This window comes from Pseudopodoces humilis, chromosome 5 (genome assembly GCF_049639895.1).
Source record: "Pseudopodoces humilis isolate 2021_Gansu_Grassland_sample_001 chromosome 5, ASM4963989v1, whole genome shotgun sequence".
NCBI lineage: Eukaryota > Metazoa > Chordata > Aves > Passeriformes > Paridae > Pseudopodoces > Pseudopodoces humilis.
Genome location: NC_142204.1, coordinates 59,726,757 through 59,750,760, shown reverse-complemented (window position 1 = coordinate 59,750,760; position 24,004 = coordinate 59,726,757). Strand labels below are relative to the sequence as shown.

Genomic DNA, 24,004 nt, shown 5'->3' with positions numbered 1-24,004 from the left:
ATATATATACATCTATATACATCTGTCTATTCATATATAGACAGATTTACATCTCTGTGTGTAGAAACTGTACATATGTACACATATGTATATGATCCCTATACAATCAGTATAAGATAAATAAGACATCAACTGCCAGTGCTCACTTGATGCTCAACAAACATGACAGAGTGTCCTGGGGTGACTTTATGATACTGGTATCCCCAGTCGTCTGGTTTATGTTATATATTAAGTTCTGCACCTTTAAGACCGGCTTTGAGAGCAAGAGAGGGGGAAGAAGAAGCGCGCAGTTTGTGTTAAGGAAAAACATCACTCCCACACATCCCGCTCCTGGACTGTGGTGTCTGCAGCACGGACAGACAGCGGGACAGAGCTTCTCTCTGGCTTTTAGTTAGTTCTAGCTAGCTGAGGCAGAGGAGTTCCCTGGACCTTTGTTGTTTTTTTTCCCCAATTTTCTTGGATCTGTGCAAGCCTGCTCTGGACTGAACACCCAGCCAAACCCCGGGAGCTCACGCCTGTGGCCCACCGGGGCCTGGGCCTCGGCACTTTCCAGCGCCGGAGGGACTGATAAGAACCTGAGCGAGCCGAGCTACACCACATGAAAAGGACTTTTTCTTCCTAGATTTGCCATCCCATCAAACAGCAAGAAGTTTTATTATTTAGTATTACTCAATTTCTGTTAAATAAACAGCTTTTTCCACTTCTCTCCAAAGAATTTTTTTTTTTTTCCTTTTCCCGGACCAGTTAGTGAGGAGAGTTTTCCTTCCTAATTTGCCCTAAACTAAGACACAGAGACACCCACATTGGAACTACTGGTTCCAATACATACTTGTTTCAAGTATAGAGGTGACCAGGTTTGTACATCTTTTTGGGACATGAGACATGTCTATAGATCTGTGCCTGTGGTTTTAAAACAAATGGCTCTTCACTCAAAAGTATTCTGGAATCTGGTCTAATCCTGAGTCACGTGTTGAACAGAATTTTTTTGGAGTCTAACGATGAGCACTGTGCAAAATAGGTTATCTTTGCCTCTAGTCCACAGTGCTTGGTGGGCCTGTGTCTGATATTATGCCCAGCTTTCCTGTTCATGCAAGTCCCTGAGAGGTGAAGCCTTCCGTAAGTTGGTCTGTTCTTTGGTAATTGTCCCTCTTTAATTCAAACCTGAAGAACAGATTTGTCCCAATGGCTCACTGCCTTTTTTATCCCAAGGTACTGCAGTGCAGAATCTTGTACCATTCACCATCAAGCACTGCAGCACAAAAGGACAAAGACAGCATGAGAACAGGAATCCATTTCACAAAATCCCTGAGTTGTGAGGAGTTGGATTTTCTAATTTTTCAAAGGAGTTTTGATCTTGTGGACAAGCGCACAGTAAGACCAAGGGAGAAATTATAGTAGAAAGAATGAATTTAAGCTTCTGAGGGAGATTCTGATTGATAAAAGCAAGAGAAAGTTACCTTCTTTGAAGTCCTTTGAAGGAGTCAACAGGTGTGTGGATATAACCTACTTTCAGAAAGACATTCAACAAGATTTATAATAAAGTTTTTAAGGAAGCAAAGAAGTTTTGAGACACAAGGAGAGGCCCTTACATATGCACAACATTGATCAAAGAAAATAATAGGAAATTACTCAGCTTTCTCAGAGAGTGAAACTCCACTTGGTGATCTGTGCTGGAGCTCCCGCTGCTCAACATGTTAAACAATGTAGAGAAGGATAGGTAAGGAGGTGACAGCTTGCTGGAGGTGCTGAGCTATGCATGGTAATAAAGGTGGGAGCTTTTGTGATTGTGAAGAATTGCAAAAGGACTTTATGAAACACTGTGAATGCAAATTATAATAGGAGATGTAGTTTGGCACAAACCAAACATGCACAGGAGAAAATAATCCTAACCTCACATAAAGCAACATGTTATGATTCATCTACTACCCCCTAAATAGAAAATCCTGGTGTTATAAAAAATCAGTTAATAAAAAAATGTTAGTACAAAGTGCAGAAGCACTAAAACCAAACAAAACCAAACCCTGGCAATTCAAATGTCAGGCAAGAACAGAGAGTGTGACACAGAGATTTACACTGTTGTAGGAAAATTACACATGCGAGACTGATGGTAGTGGTACTTCCAAAATTCCACAGGTTTTAAGAGAGTAGAGAAAGTGGAAAGAACCAGAGGCCTTAGCTGACCTGCAGCTTGACTGCCTTGTCTTTGCTGTGATGTTATAACAACCATCCCAGTGGCAACACTTGTGTCTAATCAATTGACTTGGGAAGGAATCATTATTTACAATCATACCACAACCCCCAAAGTCACTCCCTCCTCTCGTGCTGGTTTACAGGATACCACATATCCAATAACCACATGGGTTCTTGTCTCAAAATGCCTTTGGGCAGGACTCTGTTGCAACAAAAAAACACTGAAACTCTTCCCAGGCCTTGCCTAATCCACTGTGGGCTGTGAAAGACAGACCAAGGATTAATTACGTGTGCTCTTACAACAAAACAGCCATGGGAGTAGTCTGCACAGCTATAACCAGAGCTGGAGCTGAATTAGGCTCAGCAAACCCACCTTTGGTGCTTGGGATGGCAGTGGGACAGGTTATTTCACATAGTGTTGGACTTTCTCAGCAGACATAAGACCCAGGATTGTGGTCTCCACGAACTCAAGAACTCGGTCTTGCTACTCCAGGTGCCAGTGCAGCCCCTGTCTGATGGGATTACCTGTAGGTAACTCACATGGAACATGGGTCAGACTGGACTGTCAAGAAACACCTGCAGAAACCAAGCTAAGTGCTTGAGTATGCAGCAGTGCTTCACTAATGACTATTAAGGTTCTAAATGTATGTTTCAGTATAGGGCTTTTACATGGAAACCAGCTTTCATGAGAACATATCCTTATTTTTGCCAGATTCATGTCTATTAACATTTTCACGGTCACAACTTGGACACAAAAGCTAACAGAGGGTCACCTTTCTCTGTTCTTAATGCATGAATCTATTTGCTTTTATCTGAAGGTGCAACGATTGCAAAACCTTGTACAGAGGTGAAAACATTCTTTTTATCTTCTGAAGATTTACAGTAGCAATAAAAACAAATAATGGTCTTCAAGCAGCAGTGCTGGAGGTGAGTCTACAAAACCCACAGTGTAGGGGAAGAACAGCAGCTTTATGAAGTTTGTCACCGGTATTTGGTTTAACAAGTAGCTACAAGATACAAGGCTTGAAAAATGGATTAAGGTTAAACTGGGGCACATTAACAGACCACTGCTTTGTAATCACAGGGGCCTGGCAACACTTTGTTTTGGTTGAACAGACTCAATGTTTTCACAGCAGATTACAGGATAGACTTGAACCTGCTCAGCTGAGACAGAAATGGCAGGGAGGCACCCCCACCAGAGGGAGATTAGTTGTCATACTCTGACCTTTCTGTGACTTACAGACATATCTCTACCCAAAGCCTTTTCACCTAGAGATTATCCTCTTAAATTGCTGGGTATGTCATCCTTCTGACACATCCAACAACGAGCCGCAACTCCCTATGCTTAAAATAGGGCGGCATCTTTTGGAATAGGGAAAACTTCCTTGAAAGGGAAGAGCACACCAGCCTTGTCCTTTACCAGGAAGCTGAGGAAAGCACATCCCAAAGGCTGCGGAAAACAGCTTAATTCTTCTCCCGTTTGTAGGAAAGGGAATTAAGCTTGAGGCTGAAGTTCTTCCCTTTACCTTACAAGAGATAAGGTTCAGAGCCCATGCACTTTGTTTGATACATGTATTACTTTCATTAGTATTTTGGTGACATGAGTACTCAGACATTATAAAACAAGTTTCCTCATCTCCTTTTGTGTAGAAGAGCTCATGTGAAAGCTTTAAATAGCTACATTAATAACCAAAATTAATGACAAAGAAGTAAAAATGTCCAGCACTCAGAACCTTCCATTCATCCTTTACCCAATTGAATTTCTTAAGTAGTTTCTGAATCCATTTTGAGCAATTTATAATTACCTGGCTATATGCAGAATGTTTAATTGACATGACCATTAGATCAACCAAAAATCAGATCCTCAGATCTAACAAGTAACCAATGAAGCATAAATACATATATTAAAAATTAGAGTATGTTTGTGTAAATTTATCTAGTGATTCTGTGAAATATCTTGGATTGATTTCAATATCAATTTATAAGTGCTGGGGGAAAAAAGGAGATATACAACCCAAATTTACTGATTTTTTTTTCTCAATGGTAAACAAATAGTAAACTTGCCCTTGAACTGAGAACTATATAAGAGGGAAATAAGAACCTTGCTAGTGGCATGATGGCTCCTTATCTGTCCTTAAAAGACCTCTGCTCCAGCCAGAAGCAGGAGAGGAGATGGCCATTCTGATGCCAGGAAATCTCACCATAACTAGATAATTCTAGAAATTCTGTGTAAAAAGCAGTCAGGAGTACTCATGCAAAGATTAGCAAGGAAATTATATGGAACAAAATGTATTACTTAAGAAGAACCCTGCTGACTTTACTCATGGATCTTCTGAATTGCTCTGGATTGTATTACACCAGACATGAGGGTACCTTTCAACAAAATATGGTGCCACAGTAAAACAGTTTTTGGAAATACTCTATTGCTAAATGCTTTTCATCCCTTTTGATTAATTAAAACCAAATGTCTTTCTGTGAAGGGTGTTTTAAAATCATTCCTAAGATCAGCTGTGCTGCTAGTAAGGCAGGAAAATCCCCCCAAGGACATAACATCCATGGTTAGCAACTGTGATTTTAGAAAGCATGACTTTGCAAAACATCTTTCATCTCATTATTTCCTTATTTCTCATCACCTGGTTACTTAGAAGGCATGCAGTTCTCCACATAAGGCCCCTATCCAGCAGGTTTAAGAGGATGATCTCTCAGATGTTTACAAACTTGATGGAGATGTGCACCTACAGGACTCTGATGGGGCTCTCAGAGAAAGCCGAATTTCCATGCAGAGATGCAATTACCACTCTACAAATGCACCCTCACAGTCCCTGCCTCAAGCAGCTCAGCACAGTTATGATTTCAATTGTTACAGTAGGATTGGAGGACAAGTAAGGCTCCTCCTGTGAGTCCCTTGCCTTCTGCACAGGCCAAGGCCTGGAATTTCCCTGCTGATTTCTTGCAGATGACCTGGGAGCCACCACCACCACTCACAGCTGGTGAGTGACTGAACTTGCACAAGGGCTTATCAGAGTAAGAACATCTGGAGTGCTGTAGCTGCTGTCTTTTAACCATTCAATCATGCATGAGAAGGAAGTGGAGGAGCCTGGCACTTGGGCTGTGCTTGCCCTCTGTAAATTATGTAACAGAACCTTTAAATTCCAGCATTATTGTGGGCTACAAGAGCCCCTTTCTACAGGACAGCAAGAGTTGAAGGGACCAGCCACAAATGATGATACCATCACAGGAGTGCCCTATCCACCCTTACCGACACATTCCTGCTGTAACCTAAAGTCCGGCAGGAGTCAGTGTAACTTCTTAGAGATACAAAAATCCTGTCCAAAGGACTCTCTCTGCTAAAGAAGTGACATTATTTTTCACAGTACTACGGTGAACTGAAGGATGCAACACTGATGGTTAATTTGCCTTTAAACAAGCATGCTAGTGACTTTAAAATTTAAATAATGGAACTTTATTTGAGAAAGAATTATGTCAAATATAGAGGATAATTTCTTATATCAAATTCAAAACCAAGTGCTTTACTTTTAAGCACAAACAGACAAAATGCTAAAGCACAGATGTACTCACACACACACAAAATATATATCTATATAAAAAAAAAGGCAGGAAAACCCCCCCAAAACCCAAACCAAACCAAATTCCCAAAACCACACACTCACACCCCCAAAAAAAGAAAAAAAGAGCCCAGTTTGCTTTCTCTTCTCTAGAACTGATCTGGTAAATTTATTTAACCCCAAACTGTCTGCATGGCAGCTAAGCAGCTCTCCTTAAAGGAATGCACTGCCCTGCTCTGGCATGTGTTTGGCAACAAAGAGCACAGGTTGACATCTGATGCCCAACATCAGAACTTTAAGACACAGTCAGATGGCTATGAGTTTCACTGCCAGAACTAAACTTTATTTCCATGTGCATTACATACTAGTATTTGATGCCAAGTACATTAAAATTACTTTAACAGAGGATTTAAGTGAGGAATACTTATTCTTCACTAAACAAGAAGGAATGTAAAAACCTATAAGAAAAGAACTGTTTAAACTTTGTTTTGATTTTGACAAACCAAACAGTTAAGTACTCTTCTGTTCTCTCCTCAGATCTTTCAAAGTACCAAAAAGTATATTTTTTTATAATCATGCAGCTGAAGAAAAAAAATAGTCTTACAAAATCCATTTCTTATGCTAAATATGGTTACAAATCAGAGTATTAAACACAAAATTCCCAATTCCTATTTTTAAATACAAATACTGTATTATATTATGAAATGGGGATAATTAAAATATATCAATGACTACAAATCTAGTAATTTAAAGCAAACAAACATGCTGTTTGCTTTCATGTGGAAGAATTAGGATATTGTATGGTTCAAGCACTGCAGTAATTTCTGTCAACTCCTTGATGCCCAAAATGTCAAACTGCCAAACACAAAGAGACAAGTGTTCAGGTCTGAATAGCACCAGGTGTTTTTCTTTTTTTTTTTTTTCCCCCTTTTAAAGTTATTAACATTTAATAAAATGAGTGACATTACAACTTTCTGAAAGTGACATGCACGAATAGAGAATTTGCTCTGAGTTTCCAACTAATAAGCTGAAAAGTTTTAGACAGTACTGAACAATTATAATGTATTTCATGGTACACATGAAAACAGTGCTTCCACAGTATATCCTCAGTTCTCAAGTACAAAAATATTAGTTATGGGTAGTCAATAGTTATCAAAATTTTTATTGGTACAGAATGAAAGCAGCATTTACTTTACTGTTTTTTAAACCATACATCATAAAATTCCCTAGTACACATGTGGAGGAGTGAAATAGGCTCTGTACTATTTACCTGCTACTGATCCTAAGTTCAGATTCAAAACCTTTTCCTGGCCAAAACCAAACAATATAATTAATAGCTAAGTAAAGGCAGTTCCTCAGTGTGAAAGGTCAGCATTTAGAGTTTTACTAAAACACTATTCTTGAAACAATACGTCACTTAAATGTATAATTACATACACTACAAGTGAAAAACAGGTTTTTATTAACAAGAACTGTTGAGACTGGGCATAAACATCTTAACCACAAACCCAGGAAATATTATGGATGCTTTGATGTGGCCCTTTTTGGTGAGAGAGTAAGAATGAAGTATGGCTTTTCAATCTTCCTTTAAAAGCACATTTTATAAAATTTTGTAGGCTTAAATTATTTTAGGCTTTAACACTTTCCAGTAACATCATCTACTAATTAGAAGCATTAATTATGTCAGTATATTAAGCAATTGGCTGATAGCTGATTGCCAGCAGAACAGGAACTGTTTGCTTTTGCTGTTGTTTTTTGTTTTTAAGTAAGGGAGGTACTTTTTCTAGTGAGAGCCATCCTACAGTACTATCAAATATTTCAAAGGTTACTACATAGCTTCTCAAATAAAATCCTCAACAGTTTCATTTTCCAGCAGAAAAATGCTCATATCAAGCATATGCAGAGAGCAAAGTACAATCAAGTGCAGACAGTTCAAAAGTATCTCTCCAACACATTGTTTTACAGTTACCCTCTGCAAAATAAAAGCCCCTCCTTGCCCCAAACGGATGGGGCGAGAAGGGGAAACAGGTCTGCCATTCATGTAGGAGTTTGGCTAGCATAGTTTTATTAAAGTTGTTAACAAAAATAGTTAAACATTTTTACAATTTAACATCCAGTCTGACAAAAGGCAAATCAATGAAAAAAATACAAAAAAGTAAAAAAGTGCACTACCCAGTCCAGTATTTTGCTTTAAATTCATGTCACTTACAGTATATGAAAAATAAACCCAGAAGTGTAATTACTTTAAAATACACCGCTTCCATATTTCAGTATTTTACACATATATTCTATAGTGGAAGAGGAGATCTCTTAAAAACCTTACTCTTAAAATATTGAGGTGCATATACCAAGTGGGATAGACTTGGCAAGTTAAGTTGCAGTAGAGAATCCTTTCAAATTTGGCATTTCACTTACATACCTTACTGTGCCAGCAAGGTCTGTAATACCTAAACCTTCTAGTAAGAACAGTAATTTTATTTAATGCAGATTTACTAAAACAGACAACTACAAGAAATGGTGAGGTCAGCAACTCTATGGGATCTTAAGGAGATACGAGTCCTGATTTAGTTGTCAAATGGAACAATGTCACAACAAACTTTTAAGGCCATGTTTTATTTGCTGATTAATGGACAAAAGGCAATGGATTCCCCCCCACTAAATATTTTCTTGAAAGTCTGTGCTCATAAAAATCATGAAAAGTTGGAAAGACTTAATTATTGAAACTTTAAATATATTTTACACAATCTTGTTTGTACAAAAATACAAGTTAAATATAAACATAAAGCAATCATGATAATTTTATGTAAATCCATTTTGTGATATTCTGTTATATATAAAAAAGTTTCTTAGCTCTGTCTCATTTGTGAAAAGATCAATACCAGATTGAATCACTACTGGCAAAGGGCCCTATAAAGCACACTTTAGCATTAAATATGTTTTACAATGTAAGTACCATTTCCTGATTTCATCTTCTAAAGACTGGCAAAAGATAGGGCAGTATGTCCATAAACCAACAAATAATTTGGCTACAATGTCATAAAACACAAACACACAAATCTGTACAATAAACCAGTAGCTATGCAGAACAAACTAGTTACACACACATACACAGACATGGAATGGAACTTAGTGAGACACTGTTTGTAATTCACTGTTCTTCAGCCTCGCATTTTGTCTTACTTCATCAAATGAATATGACTTCGTTACCTTTCCATTCTTAAATACAGTGTGAAGCAGGTCCTGTAAGAAACATTGCTGTTTTAGCAAGAGTGATTTGGCAAACAAGGGTTACACAAACTCAAAATTTGTGGATACACAAATCCAGCTAGGTAAGGCTGGAATTTCAGACTGTCAAGATACTAAATCTTTACAGCTTCTTCTGACAGCTTTCTCTAAAGGGCTTGGGTCATCCTGTGCACAGGCAGCACCATTGTGCTGACTAGTCCCTTGAGTATGGTACCTACACCTGGCCAAGGCCAAATACATGCTAAATAAACCTTGCTAGAGCAGTTTGTAAGAAAGGTGATGTGCAACCAGTCAAATACAATTCAATTATAGAGGTTTAAATTAGGTATTTTTTTTCTCTAGGGGAAAAAAAAGTCCCAAACCAAAAAATCAACTTTCTTCACTGTGCCCTTTACTCATATATTTTGTAAAACAGTGTATCAGGAAGGGCTTGCACACAGCACACTGGAAAGGCAATAAGCAGAGATGGCAACAAAAGTCAGCACAGCAATAACACTGAGCAGTCCCTGCATTTGGTGACCTACTTCAAGGACCTGTGGCTTTAGAGAGATGGGCCACAGAAATGTACATTTCCCTGTCGTTTCCAGGAAGCCCCAGAACTGGTACTACACCAGGGACCCTCTCTAATTTCCTGGGACCAAAAAAAATTTAATGAATAATTTCACCTGACAAAACTGAAGGGACAATATATTGCCAAATTTCAGAGCCAAAGTCTTGTAGTTTGTGTTGAAGAGATTTCTCACCATTAGGTCCTTCCCTCTCTAGATGGATATGAATTTTCATCATTAACATATGCACATGAATAGGTGCATAGAAAAAAGTTTCATATTTATATAAGATCTTTGTGTCCAGAGCACAATATCTTCAGTGTGTGTAACAGCGGCTTTTCCATCTTGAAATTTCTCAGAGATTTAAGTTTTATGCTTACTGTTACATAAAACAGTGTGCCCAGTAGTATCCTCTGCCTAGCAGTGCAAAAACAGCTTCTGTATACCAGGAAACTTTCAACCTCTAAAAGCAGAAGTGCAATTTGACAACTTATTTTCAGTCCTCTTAACTTGGGAAGAGACTCAACATGCAGTTTAATGATTCACTGTTGGATGCTGAAACACATGACATATCAAATTGAAAGCCTGAGACTGGCATAAAACTTGTGCTTATTTCACAGAAATAGAATTCCATTTTGCAGTTGTAAAGAATTCAAAGGGAAACTGAATTCCTGGTTTTAACTTACATCTTTAAAAATTGTGGAACTGCTCTATGTACAGAGCATTAACTCCTGACGGAACTATTTAAAAAAATATCTCGGTGGGGAAGTAGAAACACATTTTAATTACAGCTGTCTCTGTTCCACCTCCAGCTAGGGTCACTACTCAAATTGTGCAATACAGGCCAAACAAAACTACCTGGCCAGCATATATTCTGCAACACTGAAATTTTAGCTTTGGGGAAAAGCAGTAATATTCTTGTGTTTCTGAAGACAAACAAAAAAGATCTGTAATTGTAAAGTCTGAACATTCTGTCATTCTAACATTCTGCTGTTACTGAATTTAGTACTGAGGCAATTTTTGAGTTAGTAAGATGGGAGTTGAACAAAATGACAGGTAATTCAGAAATAAATTCTGAAATTAATTTATAGCCTTCCTCTTCTCAGTCTATTTTTCCAAGTAGAATGATGCAATCGATTTTGAAAATTCATACCTGTCCATACTCTTCAAGATCTCCTTTGCCTTCCTCAAGTGTCACATACTCTCCAGCAGGTGTCCTGTGCAATGACAGCCGTCCTTTCTTTGACCTTTTGTTGGGATCAGCTACAGGGTCTTTGAAGACATTTACCTAAAATGAAGAAGATTTTTTTTAGGAGGAAAGGGCTTTGTGGGACCTACTGCAGATGGTGGTAACGTAACAGGAAATGTCAAACAGGTTTTCAAGTGGGAAACTCTACATAAAGCAGAGTGGTACAACTGTACAGACACATACCCCAAGGCCGTTGGTCACCACGTAACTACATTTGAAGGAACAGTTTAAGAGGTCTCTGGTTAGTTTCTGCAACAAAGCACCACCAGATCCAAAGGCAATATTCTCGATACTCCATTTATTCTTCTTCATTCCCTCCACAATCTAATAAGAAAAAGAAAATTATGATGGAGCATACTTTTAGGCCATACCATTTTCCCATAAAAATATTATACTACTTAAACAAGATGCTTTTACAGACAATTAAGCCAACTAACATTCAGTTTCCAGGAGATGTTAGTAATAATTTGGTCAATACTTGGCACACTGTTTGCATTTTTATTTACAGTTCCAGCATGGAACTGGAAAGCCTTTGCTGCAACACAACTATCGTGCCAGCACATATACTTCCAAAATTAGGGTGGCACAGTAATGCAATGCCCAGAGAAACAGAGCTCTAAAGAAAATAAAAGACTTCATGGGAGTATTTCAGAGCCTTCCAAATTCTCAGAATTATGGAAAGACCTGGAAGCAGAGCCTGTATCCTGAAACAATGCAGTCATCCTGCTCAACTCCAGAAAGTTATTACCCTCTCTGACCAATGATTTAAACAGAGCAATTCTCTTGACATTCTCTAGAGTAAGATCAGCAAGTTAAAAGGTGGGAAATGAAAATACATAAAATTGCTCAGAGTTTGCTTTGCCACCTTCTCCAGCAGGTACAGATCAATGTGAACTGTGCTGCTAGCAACAGTCAAGGTAAAATTTATCATTTCCCTCCACCCTCATTCTACCCAGACAAATGTGACATCCTCTAGCCTGGAGTACTGGCTGCTCATTTAGTCATGCTCATAAAGGGCCAAGATTTGTTTCCCTGACCTGTTACTCTTATGACAGCCTGAAATGACAGCTATAGCCTCAGAACAGGAGTTCAAACTGTCTTCTCCCTAATATTTTATTATGAAAAGCAGGTGAGAAAACCAGAGTGTGTGAGACAGCAAAATACCATTCATCAAGAAAAAAAGGATGGCGAGAAGCAGAATAGAAAAACATAATCTATGGGGAACAGTGTAGAGTTTCAAAAGTCAGACTGATTATTGCAAAATAGTCAGGAATCTGGTAATATTTTGGGCTATCTTAGCATCCTGCATCAAGAAGTGCCAGAGTAACACTGAACAGGACTGTTTCAGGAGTTACTGATGTCAAGCTGCTTTTGTAAGGGACAGCTAAGGCTCATAAGAGGGGAAAAAAAATGAAAAACACAATTCCAATTTCAGACCGTGACAAACTGGTAGTGTAAACAAAAAAGCATACTAGTATTTGTTTATCCACTTAGTGACATGCAGGCTGTCTTCACAGACACTCTCAGTCTGAATGCCTGACAGAGGCCAGTCAACAGGACACGTGGACAGCAGAGTCATAACCTTCTGAGGATATGCTTGGAATGCCTTCCCACTACATTTCTGTCAGAGATTTCCCCAGGAGAAATTTTATCAGCGATTTTCCATCATTCCAATGGTACCAACTTGCTCTGCCTCACTCAGCAAGTCAAGCAAAATGAATGAAGTAACTAAAGCTGACAAAGGAAGGGTAAGAAATGGTATTTTGTATACCTTCTACTTGAGAACAATGCCCAGTGGTGCCACAAGAAATGAGATTTAACAGGGCTTGGATATGGACTCTACTTCTCTGTGCTGTCTTTTAAAGAGGTAAATACAGGTAAACTCCACCTGGCCTCAGGTTTAGACCCTGAGCAAGCCTGAAGCTATGTGAACTGCTGGGCAAGCCTAAGCCAGTGTGCTCTGCTCACTTCACTGTGCAGTTGCAAAGGCCAGGTCTGACACTGAACTCACTTGAGACACAACTACCCAGTACAAACATCCTACACCAAGGCACGTGATGCTGAGGCTTCATGTTCATTGATACCTGCAGGTTAACAGATGTTAGTGCAAGTACAGCTTAGCTGGGCCATGGCTGCTTAACCCTCTTGCCTGGGCGAGAAGAAACTTGCCCCTTTGAGCTCAGCTCATTTACAGATGGTTTGTTCATCTCCTGCTACAGGCACAACTCCTCACTTACTGTGGATGAAGAACTGGCTTCTAGCTTTCCGCTCTCCCATGGGATTTCCTTACTTAGATTGATCTTTGTCAGGTGAGGAGGGGAAGGGAAATCCAGACTAAGCTGAAAGACAGCTCTGACCCACTGTACCAGTGACCCACTGCAAAGGCCCAGATACAATTACTTCCTTAGGTATGGAGGAGAGATGGTAAACAGCAGTAGTAATAGGGAAGAAGAAAAGGAGGAGATCTGAAAGAACTGAAGGCTCCCCCAAAAGGAAAACAATACAGAAGAAATTTTTGTTTTACACTTTCAAACCTATACAGGGAGAACAATTCAGGTATCAAGGTTTTGACCACCTTCCTCTGACCATTATGAGCATGATTAATACATGAACTGTGACTCCAGATTAGAGGATTTATTTTGTATAAAAATTAAAGACATCTGGAAATTGAATGTTCAAAGAAAATCCTTTGAAAGTGTAGTATATTGTGGAGTTAGCAGATTGGAATGATTTTTAAAAGTGAAAATGCAAAGAAAGTCAAAAAAGTTTCCTTACCTGTTCTACCAGCATCCCCTATTAAAACAAAGAATTTTAAAATCCAGTTTATACTCTGAGTTGTTTTCTACATTGTTGTTTCAGCTACTTTGGGCAGCTAAATGAGACTATTGGCCATTACCAATTCTAGATTTTCCTACTGTACCCATTACCTTTCATCTGATCTGTAACAATAAATCATGCCTAGAATTGAAAGCTGATATGGAATACTTGGAACAAAAATCTCGCACGGGCTACAAGAGGGGGAAGAAAGACGGCCACAGTGATATTTTTGTATTTGTTCATGTAAACTCCTTTTGGAAAATAATTAATTATACTTAGGTGTTGGTTTGTTTTTTTTGGTGGGTTGTTTTATTTTGGGTTTTGGTTGTTGTTTCAGGGGTTTTTTAATGTTATGCTACTATCCAATCTTCTAACAGTCAGCATGGTAAAACCTGTGGTTTGCTGACATGAAAGAATGAAGGGATTAATAATATTTAAATATAACTAAAATAAGGCTACAAAATCACGGTCATTTTGTTCCAAAATAATTTGCTGCTGTCAAATGAGAAATGTCACTTTCCTTCCTTCCCATTTCTCCCAGCTCAAAACAACATTTTCTTCTGTCTAGTGCTGGCAAGTATTAGCCCCTTTTTAGGGTACAATTTAATTCACTAAACTACAAAACTGACCCCTTTTGGCTGAGTTAGTTTGCTGCTACATGTGTGATCTAAACTATTTTAACTACTAGTGGCTCAATGACCAAAGCTGACATGAGGCACAGCAAGATTAGAGTCAGGAAGAAATGAGAAGGTGCCACTGGGCAGCAGTGATCTGTCGCCTCTGTATTTCTTGGGGAACTTCTGATCTCTATTACATGTTAGAGGAAAACATCTCATAATCAATTACAGCTTCATAAGGAAAATACATAAACAGGCAGATCACCTGAACAAAGAATTGCTCATTCTGCCTCTCATCCTCTCCCATTAGCTGCTGCAATTGTTTTACTGCTGTTTAGAATTTTTCACTCTAGTGCAAATATTTTTAAATACTTGCTTTAATATTTTAATTAGAATTGATGCTATAAGACATCCTTGCATTTTATCTAGTGTAACTTAAAAGAAGCAACCAGAGTTCCTTACAAGGAAGAATGGTCCAGTTTCTGTCCTCTCACAACTCATGAAAATCTCATACATAACACACTTGCCTAACACAGGCATCAATGCTGTTAGACCATTGTTCAGAACAAGTAGAAATGTTTTTCTTCTGTGTGAGTTTTGTTTTCTTTAACAGTGTCTTCCCCTGCTATCTAATCATAAAACTTTCTTTCCAGCTATTAACCTCTCTTGCTTGTGTTCTGTTGAGCATATTAGCATAGTTGTATATTCTCAAAAAGCCACATGGGATAAAAAAAGTAAAACAGAATTTACTTTAAAGGCCATTGGAGGTGGGGGGTGGAAATTGCAGAGCATGACTGCACTATAGTTAGTCTATCATGTTACAGTTTCAGTATTAACAGCTCTCTGGGGATCTGAGTGACAAATCTGAGTTCGGTCATTGAGGTTCACATTATGTGCCCATGTTAGACATGCAGATAGCTTCAGACCAGCTAAAACCCAAAACTGATACCTCCCTTGCTCATAATTTTGAGAAGCAGCAGAAGTCAACTTTGTTGAGAAGAACCTAAGGATGTGTCACTCTAGAAAGCTAAGGCAAGTGGCATCAAATTCAAGTAAAATTAATCTTTATTAAACTTATTTCTGGTTTTGAACTCTAATACAGCTGAAGATGAAAGTTTCAGGACAAACCAAAGTCGAGTCCTGCTCCTCTTACATGCCCTTCATCACCTTTAGTTACTGCAGTCTATGCCTTTATAACCATATTGCATTACCTAGTATCTACCTCTAGTCAATAGTGGTGAATTTATGACTTATTTCAAGCATGCAGAATCTACTAAATAATCAATTTATGTCTTTGTAAAACTGCAATTTTGACTCAGACTATAGCCTAATCTTTTACACATATTTTCTGGCTTTCCAACTAATCCTTATTCCACTAGTTGCTCAATCAAGGAACTTGCTTTCCTTACCTTTTAAGGTTTTAAAAAGTCTCCTTCAAAACTACACCTTCAATATGTGAGGACAAGCAGACTTCAGATGGTACATAACTAATGAGCCAAACCAGTTAATTACTACTATTGCTGCAGCACAGTGATCATGCAGTGTGCCTTAGACATCAATGAAAGGACCAAATACTGCCAGACTTTGATCTCAATTAGACTTGACAAGCATGATGAAAGCAAACAAAAGGAGAGACAGCGGAAAGAGAAGGGTTACAACAGGGGGATTAGAAAATGCTTTTTAGGATTTTTAATGCATCTTAATCATTTCCTGTGGAGTTTTAATGAATTTTTTTTATGCATTATGATATCACTGCCAGTGTCTGGAATGAAGGGCAGAGCTGGGGTCAGCAGTCTCTGCTGCAACATCTGACTAGTTGTAACAGAGTCCAGATTAAATATCAACCTTGCCAGTGTCACCCTGACACATGAACAGGATCTCCTACCTCTTGCAACGTGTTGATATCCACACCATCCCCTTGAATAACTCTGAGATACGGTGGCAACAACTTATAGCCTTTTGAATTCTCTGTAATGGGAAACTTCTTCCCCAAGATCTCCAAGACCTATTGAAAAGGGAGAGAGGATAAGTTCAAAATGAAAATAAAAATCTTCAATTCAATAAAGAAACAAGTTTCCACATGCTTTTTCTAAAAGTCATGCTTTTTCTAAAAATTGAAGAAGATCCATAAATATACCCACAAAATCATGCTCTAAATCTATCCACACCATAAAAACCCCATGCCAGCCATTGTGGTGGAAGTCCTTAAAGCAGTCAGAGACAATATGGTCTTTAAGAACTTGCACCAGAGAGCTAATCAGAACCATGCTTCCATCCTTTCTCCCTTTGCTTGTGGTGATTTTTTGTTACTAAATGTGTCAACTGAAGATCCTGCTCTTCTTTTGACCGCCTTTAAGATGGTTGGATGAGGCTTTCAGTTTTTTATGATTTTGTAAGCCACAAATATTCAAAATTAAATACTTCAGCTAGAAGTTTCTCTTATCAGATCTGATAAAGGTCATTCAGAGTTCTTATTTGTGATATGCCACTTATCCCAAAGGGGGAAAAAAATGCTGTTACAGCTGTATAGATCTAATTTGATAGAGTACCAATGTAACTAACATTGCCCCACCTTCTTACTTTGACAGTGCTGATTGTTACTCAAATTCAAAGGGATCAACAGCTTTTATTGTGAAACTGTAACAATCACTGAGCTTTCTAAAGAGCAATGAGACAAGAAGCATTTTTCAAAGTGTAGTCAGTGTCACTGACTTAAATGCACATCTTATAAAAGAGAGTAGAGGGCTACGCATGTATTTGTAGCACAAAATAGTGAATTACATCAATATGGGATGCCAAGATACCTAAACTTATTAGTAAGAATTGTTACTGGCCTGACATTTACTAGCACTCAAGCTGTTTTCCCCTGCATTTGCTAAGTGACAAAAGTTTCTTTATGAAAGCATTCCAACATCATTACATCAGCAAAACTGGTAACTTGTAAAAGCTTCAAGAACCGTATGCAAGAATGGGACTGATGAAAAATATGAAATTATTTGGACTGCAAAAGGGTTTCCATATCTATACTGAGGTGAAGTAAACATTCACATTTTTCATAGGTCCAAGTTAGCCAGCATCAAATATATACAATATGTACCAAGTTAGAGCATTATATTTTTGCTAGCCAGTCATTACAAAACCAACAATTGCCCTCCCAATCTTGTATACAAACGGCTTCAAGAAAGGATTACCTTTAGAACAGTGTCAAGAGGATTCCCAGAATCTGGTCTAATAATAAGTGGTGCCTCTGGACTTCGGGCTTCAATTATATGCCTTAGGTCATCACCCCATATTTTTTCACAAGCATTGTAAATGTCATAGCTGTCACTAACCACAGATACAGGCACTGAAGAAAACTGTGTTACTATGTGTTCAAAAGCATCTTTTTCATGATCTTTTCCCCAAGCTGTTATGGTACTGCAAAGGCAATTGAAAAATTCGTATTAGAATTGCATTTACATCTCATTCTGTATTTCCTACCAGCAACAGTTCAAGACAACAAAAAGCAGTATGATTACACAACAGCAAAAACTATGTGCTTATCAGCTCTGTGTTGCATGGATTATAAATACACTATATACTAAATAGACTTAATTCAGACAGTTAGGGAACTACAGATGCAGGACCAGAACATCTGCTCTGACAACATCATGCTACAAAATGGAAAGTTGAGAACGAAGCACCTCACCATGTTAGAAAAAATCTAAAGAAGAAAACAGAATTTATTTTCTTTTTTAATAGTGATATAAAACAAATATATACTCATACAAACATTCTTCCAGAGGAATCTCAGAACATTACCCTTGGTGCAAGGCCACAGGCGAGCACATAAACCAGAGTTGCTGGGAGCAGTAGTAAGTTACTGAATGCAGTTGATCTGCAGTGGCTGCTCAGACCAGCTGACATAAGTGACTTTAGTAACTTGTGTCAAAGACCTAAAAATGCTCTCATGCAAAGCATAAGAGTCAGTGGACATGGAATTTTTACCTTTAAAATTCCAGCATTATCTGCTTTGTAGACAAGTCCCAGATCGTGGTAGCAGGGAGATAGACTTTATTTCAAAGAGGTTGCTACAGTCTCAGAAGAGCCCTGCTGACACACCAGGGGCAAGAACCATGCTCATAACACCACCTTGTATTGGAGGTTGTGGAACAGTACAACAATTCTGTAAAAATTTGGTCTCTGGTATGAGACCCTTTTTGTGCATTAACTTGGAAAAGGGTGACTGCAGTCTGTATCTGGTGGTGCAGACTTTAGCCAGAGCAGTTTAAGCTCCCTGCTCTAATGCCACCACTTTAATATGCTGTGCAAAAGACACCTGATCTTGATTCCACATGTTTTCTTTTGCTTTCATTTAAAAAAAAAAAATAGTAGTTTTGGTAATCAGAAGTTTCAGACAAAAACTGTCACAGCTATTGGACAAGCCGGAGTTCTAAAACAGCACTATGGCAATGGTACAGAAAGTTATATGAAGCAGTGCTCCTTTAAAGATGACCCCTACTCTACAAGGGCTACTTTCCATTATCTGTCTTGCAATCCTAAGTGAATACTAACTATTTAGAATCTAAATATTTAAGATCTAACTATATAAATACTAAATATTTAACTGGGTTTTGTGCTCAATATGAAACAACCAACCTTCTTTTATATTCTCATTTCATTGTGTAGACATGCAACTGAGATTCAAGGATTTGCATTCACTCCCAACCTTGTACAGAACAAGGATTTGAAAAACAGTAAGAGCCCTCTCTCTCAAATGTCTGAGATCAGTTTCCTGACTCTTAAAAACTCATTCACCATTCTTAGTGATATAGCAAGGATTTACAATTATTAGTTATACTGATGGGAAGCTTGAGAGTAACTGCCTCTTCTGGAGGGAGAACATGAACTGTGAGAGTCCAGAACTGCAACTTACAGAGTTTGTCAATTTATGATTTTATATTTTAAAAAAAAAAAAAAAAATTAAGTTCATGATGTGAATCCTCACTATCTATAGACTATAAGCCTTCAAGCTTATCCTAAAAAGACACTGATAAGGTTATAGTTAAAAACATTTAAAACACATTTATAGCTAAGAACAACCATGCTACTTAGGTGCCCCTAGAACATACAGAGGCATCAGTATAGAATTGCAGCTTCAACAGCTGGATCAGTCAAGGCTAATACTGTACAGTATATTTTTGGATACAAAGATGGGTAAGAAAAGAATTACATTTTGTTAAGCTGCTTTTAGAAAGGCTTAGATTAGTATCTTACCTGTGTTCAGCAGCTGGCACAGAATATCCTGGAACTGGATCTTTTGTACCATAGTACTTTTTAATTAATGCAATTCCTGCTACAGTGTCTGTTCCTTTGAAGTTCACCAAATGAGCTGAAGCTCCTATTCCTGCAGTCTGAAGAAGATGCAACTTTCAGTTTCCACATACAAACACAGAAGCCTATGTCCAGTTACCACCTAGCAATAGTTTGTAACAGCAAGACTGACTCAATTCCCACTTTACCAATATTCTCTTTATTCACTTACACTGGGAAGATAGAGAAAACTTCTCCCAGTCTAGTGCTCACAGTTCAGACATTGTACCCACCTCCATCCCAGACCTCCCCCTCCACAATTAGTCCAAACACAGCGCTCTGTGCATTCACAATTTCAGAGCAGAACAGGCCACAGAGGGCAATACAGCCCTGCTACACCTCCTCATAGTTACGAACAATCAGACTTGTTAGACATGCAGTTTTACCTCTTGTGAAGAAACTCCTCTGTAGCCAAAATCATGTAGTTTATATTCCAGTCCTTCCAAGCTGCCAGAAGTCTCCAACAAATATTTGGCCAAAATCTTTTTCTGCTCTCTAGAGTTTGTAGCCACTGTGATTGGGTACCATGACTGCACAAGAATAGTCTAAAAGAAAATCCATCACAATATTAGGTGCATATTTGTTTAGAGCCTGACAAAGCCCACTTGGCATTTAATCAGGCACAAAAAGGTCTATTTATTTTCATTTCCTGTTCAGAAAGTACTGATGCCTCCAACAGTTTGCTTCAGGGCTTAAGTAATTAGCTTTTATAAGGTAGGCAAGGTATTGACCTTCTCAGGAGGTATCACTAGCAAACTAGTGATACACACAGTTCCCCCCATCCTTCTTTTAATGGATAAAAGTACTGCTGTGAATTTTCTGTGCAATTATTATGATCTCTTGCCAGGCAGAGGAAAAAGGTTTGTGTAAGACAACTCCAGAAAATAATTAAAGCAGAAAACGAAAGTTGCCAGAGATTTCCCTTAAAACTATAAAGGATTCAACCTTTAAATTAGTGCATTAATACTTACTTTAAAAAAACATGTTAAGTTTCCAAAACTTACCTCAATCCAATTTGTGAGCCAGTAGCACTCTGGATCTGTGTTTTCTACTGTAAAAAGAACATTTCCTCTGGGAATCACAGAGCCCTCAGGAACAGCCTTTATTTCTATGGGAAGATGGCCATCGTATTTCTGTGCAAGAAACACTAATATTGTTAGACAACAGGAAAGATTAGGACCTACAGCCCTTTTATTTAACTGCAATGGATAAAAGACTATGAGTAAATAAAATCTTTCTTCTTCTTAATTTCTTTCAACTCTAAAAATAAACTCACCAGTCCAAATAAATGAAAAAATCCGTATTTATCAAAATAGGACAAAAATCCCATAACTTAAAAACCAGTCTCTTTATCAAAACAAATGATGGTTATCAGTTGTATTCATTGGGCAAATTGAGCCAGGAAAGCGTAAGTATTCTATAAAAATACATAAGTTCTACCCACAGAAGAAGAAATATTTACTACTCATTTTCTTCAATGCTTTCACATGCAGTAAGCTAAAAAAAGTTTAGCTACTATCCAGATCTTTAAAAAATCCACTAGTTTTGCTTAGTAAAGATGTGTGTTTTGTTCATTAATTACAGCAGGATCCATTTAATAACTATTTTAGAGAATATTTTCATCTCAATTACTCTCTAAACATGAAGTCTCCTATTGGAATGTCACTCTCTTGTCAGTCCTTTATCCCCAAAGGACTAAACATTGTGTGAAATATGCCTTTTGAAAAAGAGTAACCTGCAAAAAGCAACTCTACAAGAGTAATTATAACTGTCTGAAGGAGCTCTGCAAGCTGTACTGGCAATACTGAAAATGTTTTGGATGGTAATATATTTTGACAGAAAGCTTCCCATGAGATATCCTGTTAAAGGCAACAAAAAAACCATCAATTCAGAAAAATTACAGATTCATAAGTAGCATCAAAACATATTCTCCAGTACACAACAGACATCAGAAATCTCATCTACCTTACGGTTTAAAAGTTTATTCAATAATGTAATGACCTGAAGCAAATTGTGTTTATATACCACACAGGGTCTCCAGATTTGGAGATATGTGGATTAACTAAAAACAACAAAGCCTTCAAAAAAGTTCAAAATAATTTATTAATGATTCAATAAAGGCAAAAGTATAGTTAAGTGAAAACACACAAACAAACAGATTTCAAAGTTGCTGTAGGTGTTGATTTTGTCCATGGAAAAAAGTAATAAGATCATGCCATAGCTCTGTATTACATCCCTTCACAAAAACTTTGTTTAGACTTGACTTCTACAGTTCAGGGCCTACATCTCTATCATTCATCATCTATTCCTGCCAGCTTCCAGCCTTTACACCAGCCCATTGCTCTCCAGGAAATCCATTCCTTTCTTTCAACCCTTCACCCTATCAGTATTTATCCATTCATGTACTCTCAGTACAAACTGATACATTACATTTCAAATTCATCCTGGCACTTCACTCACACAGACACTGCACCCTCCACTTGACCTACCACACCTGAGGCATGTGAACATACACTGAAATTCAGTGAGCAGAAGCAGGGACTCTGTGCATAAAGGGCACACAAAGACTCAAAGAGGACATACAATTCCAATTTGAGAGCCACCAGCATGTGAGATCAAAATGATGAGTACATCAGATGAAAACCATGTTTGGGTTTTGTGTGTATATATATATATATATACACATACACACACACACACAATTTGAATAAGAAAACCTGACAAAGGAATGAACTTACACAGAGGGTATGCAAGAATGCTTATCTTGACTAGACCAAAAGTTGAATGGACTTAATCAAACCACATTACAACTCAGTGAGGACAGACATACAACATCAAAAATTTATTAATTCCTTCTATCCAAAGAGGGATCAAGCTTACTTTAACACAGACGAAAGCAGCTCACAATGTATAATGTAGCTTAAACACAAATATGGATTGAATTCACATTTGAAGTTACTTGAACTGGATGCAAGTCCTCCGCAAACCTCTCCATAACTCTCTCTTAGAAAACTGTGGGCTTGTTTACCTTGCTGCCATTTGCAACATTTAGCTGAAATTCACTCTTCTCTTGCACACCTATGGTCCACCCTAGTGGCAGGATGGCATCCAGATATACTAATAAACAGATGCCACCATAAAAGTACATACAATTAGGGTATCCAGGGAAATATAAATGTAAAGGACTAAAAAAAGGGCTTTCAAACGCCAAAAATACTCACTCACCAGAACCCACAATGAAACTTAGCATTTAATTAATATGCAGAGATTAGTACAGCTCTGATGAATGTCATTAGTCTGAATCTGCTGCTTTTACAGAGAAGAGATGTTTGCAATTACTTGAAGTCTAATACTTCTTTAAACAAAAGGGGGAAAAGGATAATTGTGAAAAGATTTAACTTGAAAGGTTTTGTGTGTCAGAAGTGCTCAAGCCTTGCACTTTATAGTAAAGCTCAACATTCATATCGCAGAAAAATTTACAAAAAAACAGAACAAAATGTGTATTTTCTGGAACTATTTATACACCCAAGAAGTTGTAATGCTTTCTGCATTAGAGTAAAAATTGTAATGATTAGTTGTAATGATTAGTTAAAAAAATATAAATGATGCAGGCAACCAACCACTGAGTGCTGTATCACACATGGAGACCTGCCAACAAGCCTCCACTCACAGGAGCTGGCGGAAGGTAGCCATAAATCCTTATTACCTGCAAAGCCGCATTTTGCATCTGAAAGGATGAAAATTACTTTTCTCTAAGGAATTACAATTATATGATTATTCTTTGACAGCTGCTACTCCCTGTACACTAAATATGAAAAGCTAAATTTATTCAGTCTTTACTATCAAGATTAAAAGGAGAAGCTGTCATATTTTTTCTACAGATGATTCAGAAATCCTTCACAATGATCTCCAAACTATTTTCAGACTATTTCAAACTATTTTAAAACTTTTTTTTTTACCTCTAGAATATAGTTCCATCCTTTTTCATTGAAGACATCATCTTGAAAATGCTCCCTATATACTTCTTTGGCTTCCTTGATTTTCTCTTTGGTCACCACTTTACCTGGAGTTTCAGAAACAGATTAAAGCTTAGAAACTTGCAATATTCATCAACTGATAAAATAAATAACAAAAAGGTTTGGGCACAACAAAGTTAACTTTGCCTTCAACAAAGATATGAAGAAAATGTCAAATGCAGAATGTTTAAACCAAACTTTACTTTCATTTATTATACAGATTAGAATGCTCAAGAACCCATGAGGGTAAAATACACTTGTGGTTTGCAGGTGACTCAGGAAAAATATGAGATCATTACTTTTATGATGGTCAAAAACCAGTCAAGAGGTTTAACAGTAGTGCTTTTCCTAAAGGAACGTGTTGATTGTGCAAGTTGGCACATGCAGCAAGGACATATCTAGC

General features: G+C 37.8%; 1 protein-coding gene across 2 annotated transcripts in view; it reads right to left on the bottom strand.

Moving 5' to 3' along the window:
* Positions 1-6,073: 6,073 nt before the first annotated feature.
* Positions 6,074-24,004, bottom strand: part of NAMPT (nicotinamide phosphoribosyltransferase) — a 30,876-nt gene continuing 12,945 nt past the window's right edge. The window contains exons 3-12 of one of the 2 annotated variants that reach the window (XM_014255185.2): positions 23,545-23,648; positions 20,590-20,718; positions 19,972-20,130; positions 19,490-19,626; positions 17,425-17,650; positions 16,119-16,238; positions 13,575-13,592; positions 10,983-11,123; positions 10,704-10,838; positions 6,074-8,996 (exon numbers count right to left, since the gene is read on the bottom strand). In XM_014255185.2, coding sequence (XP_014110660.1) covers positions 8,883-8,996; positions 10,704-10,838; positions 10,983-11,123; positions 13,575-13,592; positions 16,119-16,238; positions 17,425-17,650; positions 19,490-19,626; positions 19,972-20,130; positions 20,590-20,718; positions 23,545-23,648 — 1,283 coding nt within the window. In that variant the 3' untranslated portion in view covers positions 6,074-8,882. The remainder of the gene's footprint in view (positions 8,997-10,703; positions 10,839-10,982; positions 11,124-13,574; positions 13,593-16,118; positions 16,239-17,424; positions 17,651-19,489; positions 19,627-19,971; positions 20,131-20,589; positions 20,719-23,544; positions 23,649-24,004) is intronic. The other variant, XM_005526000.3, reaches the window with a different exon arrangement.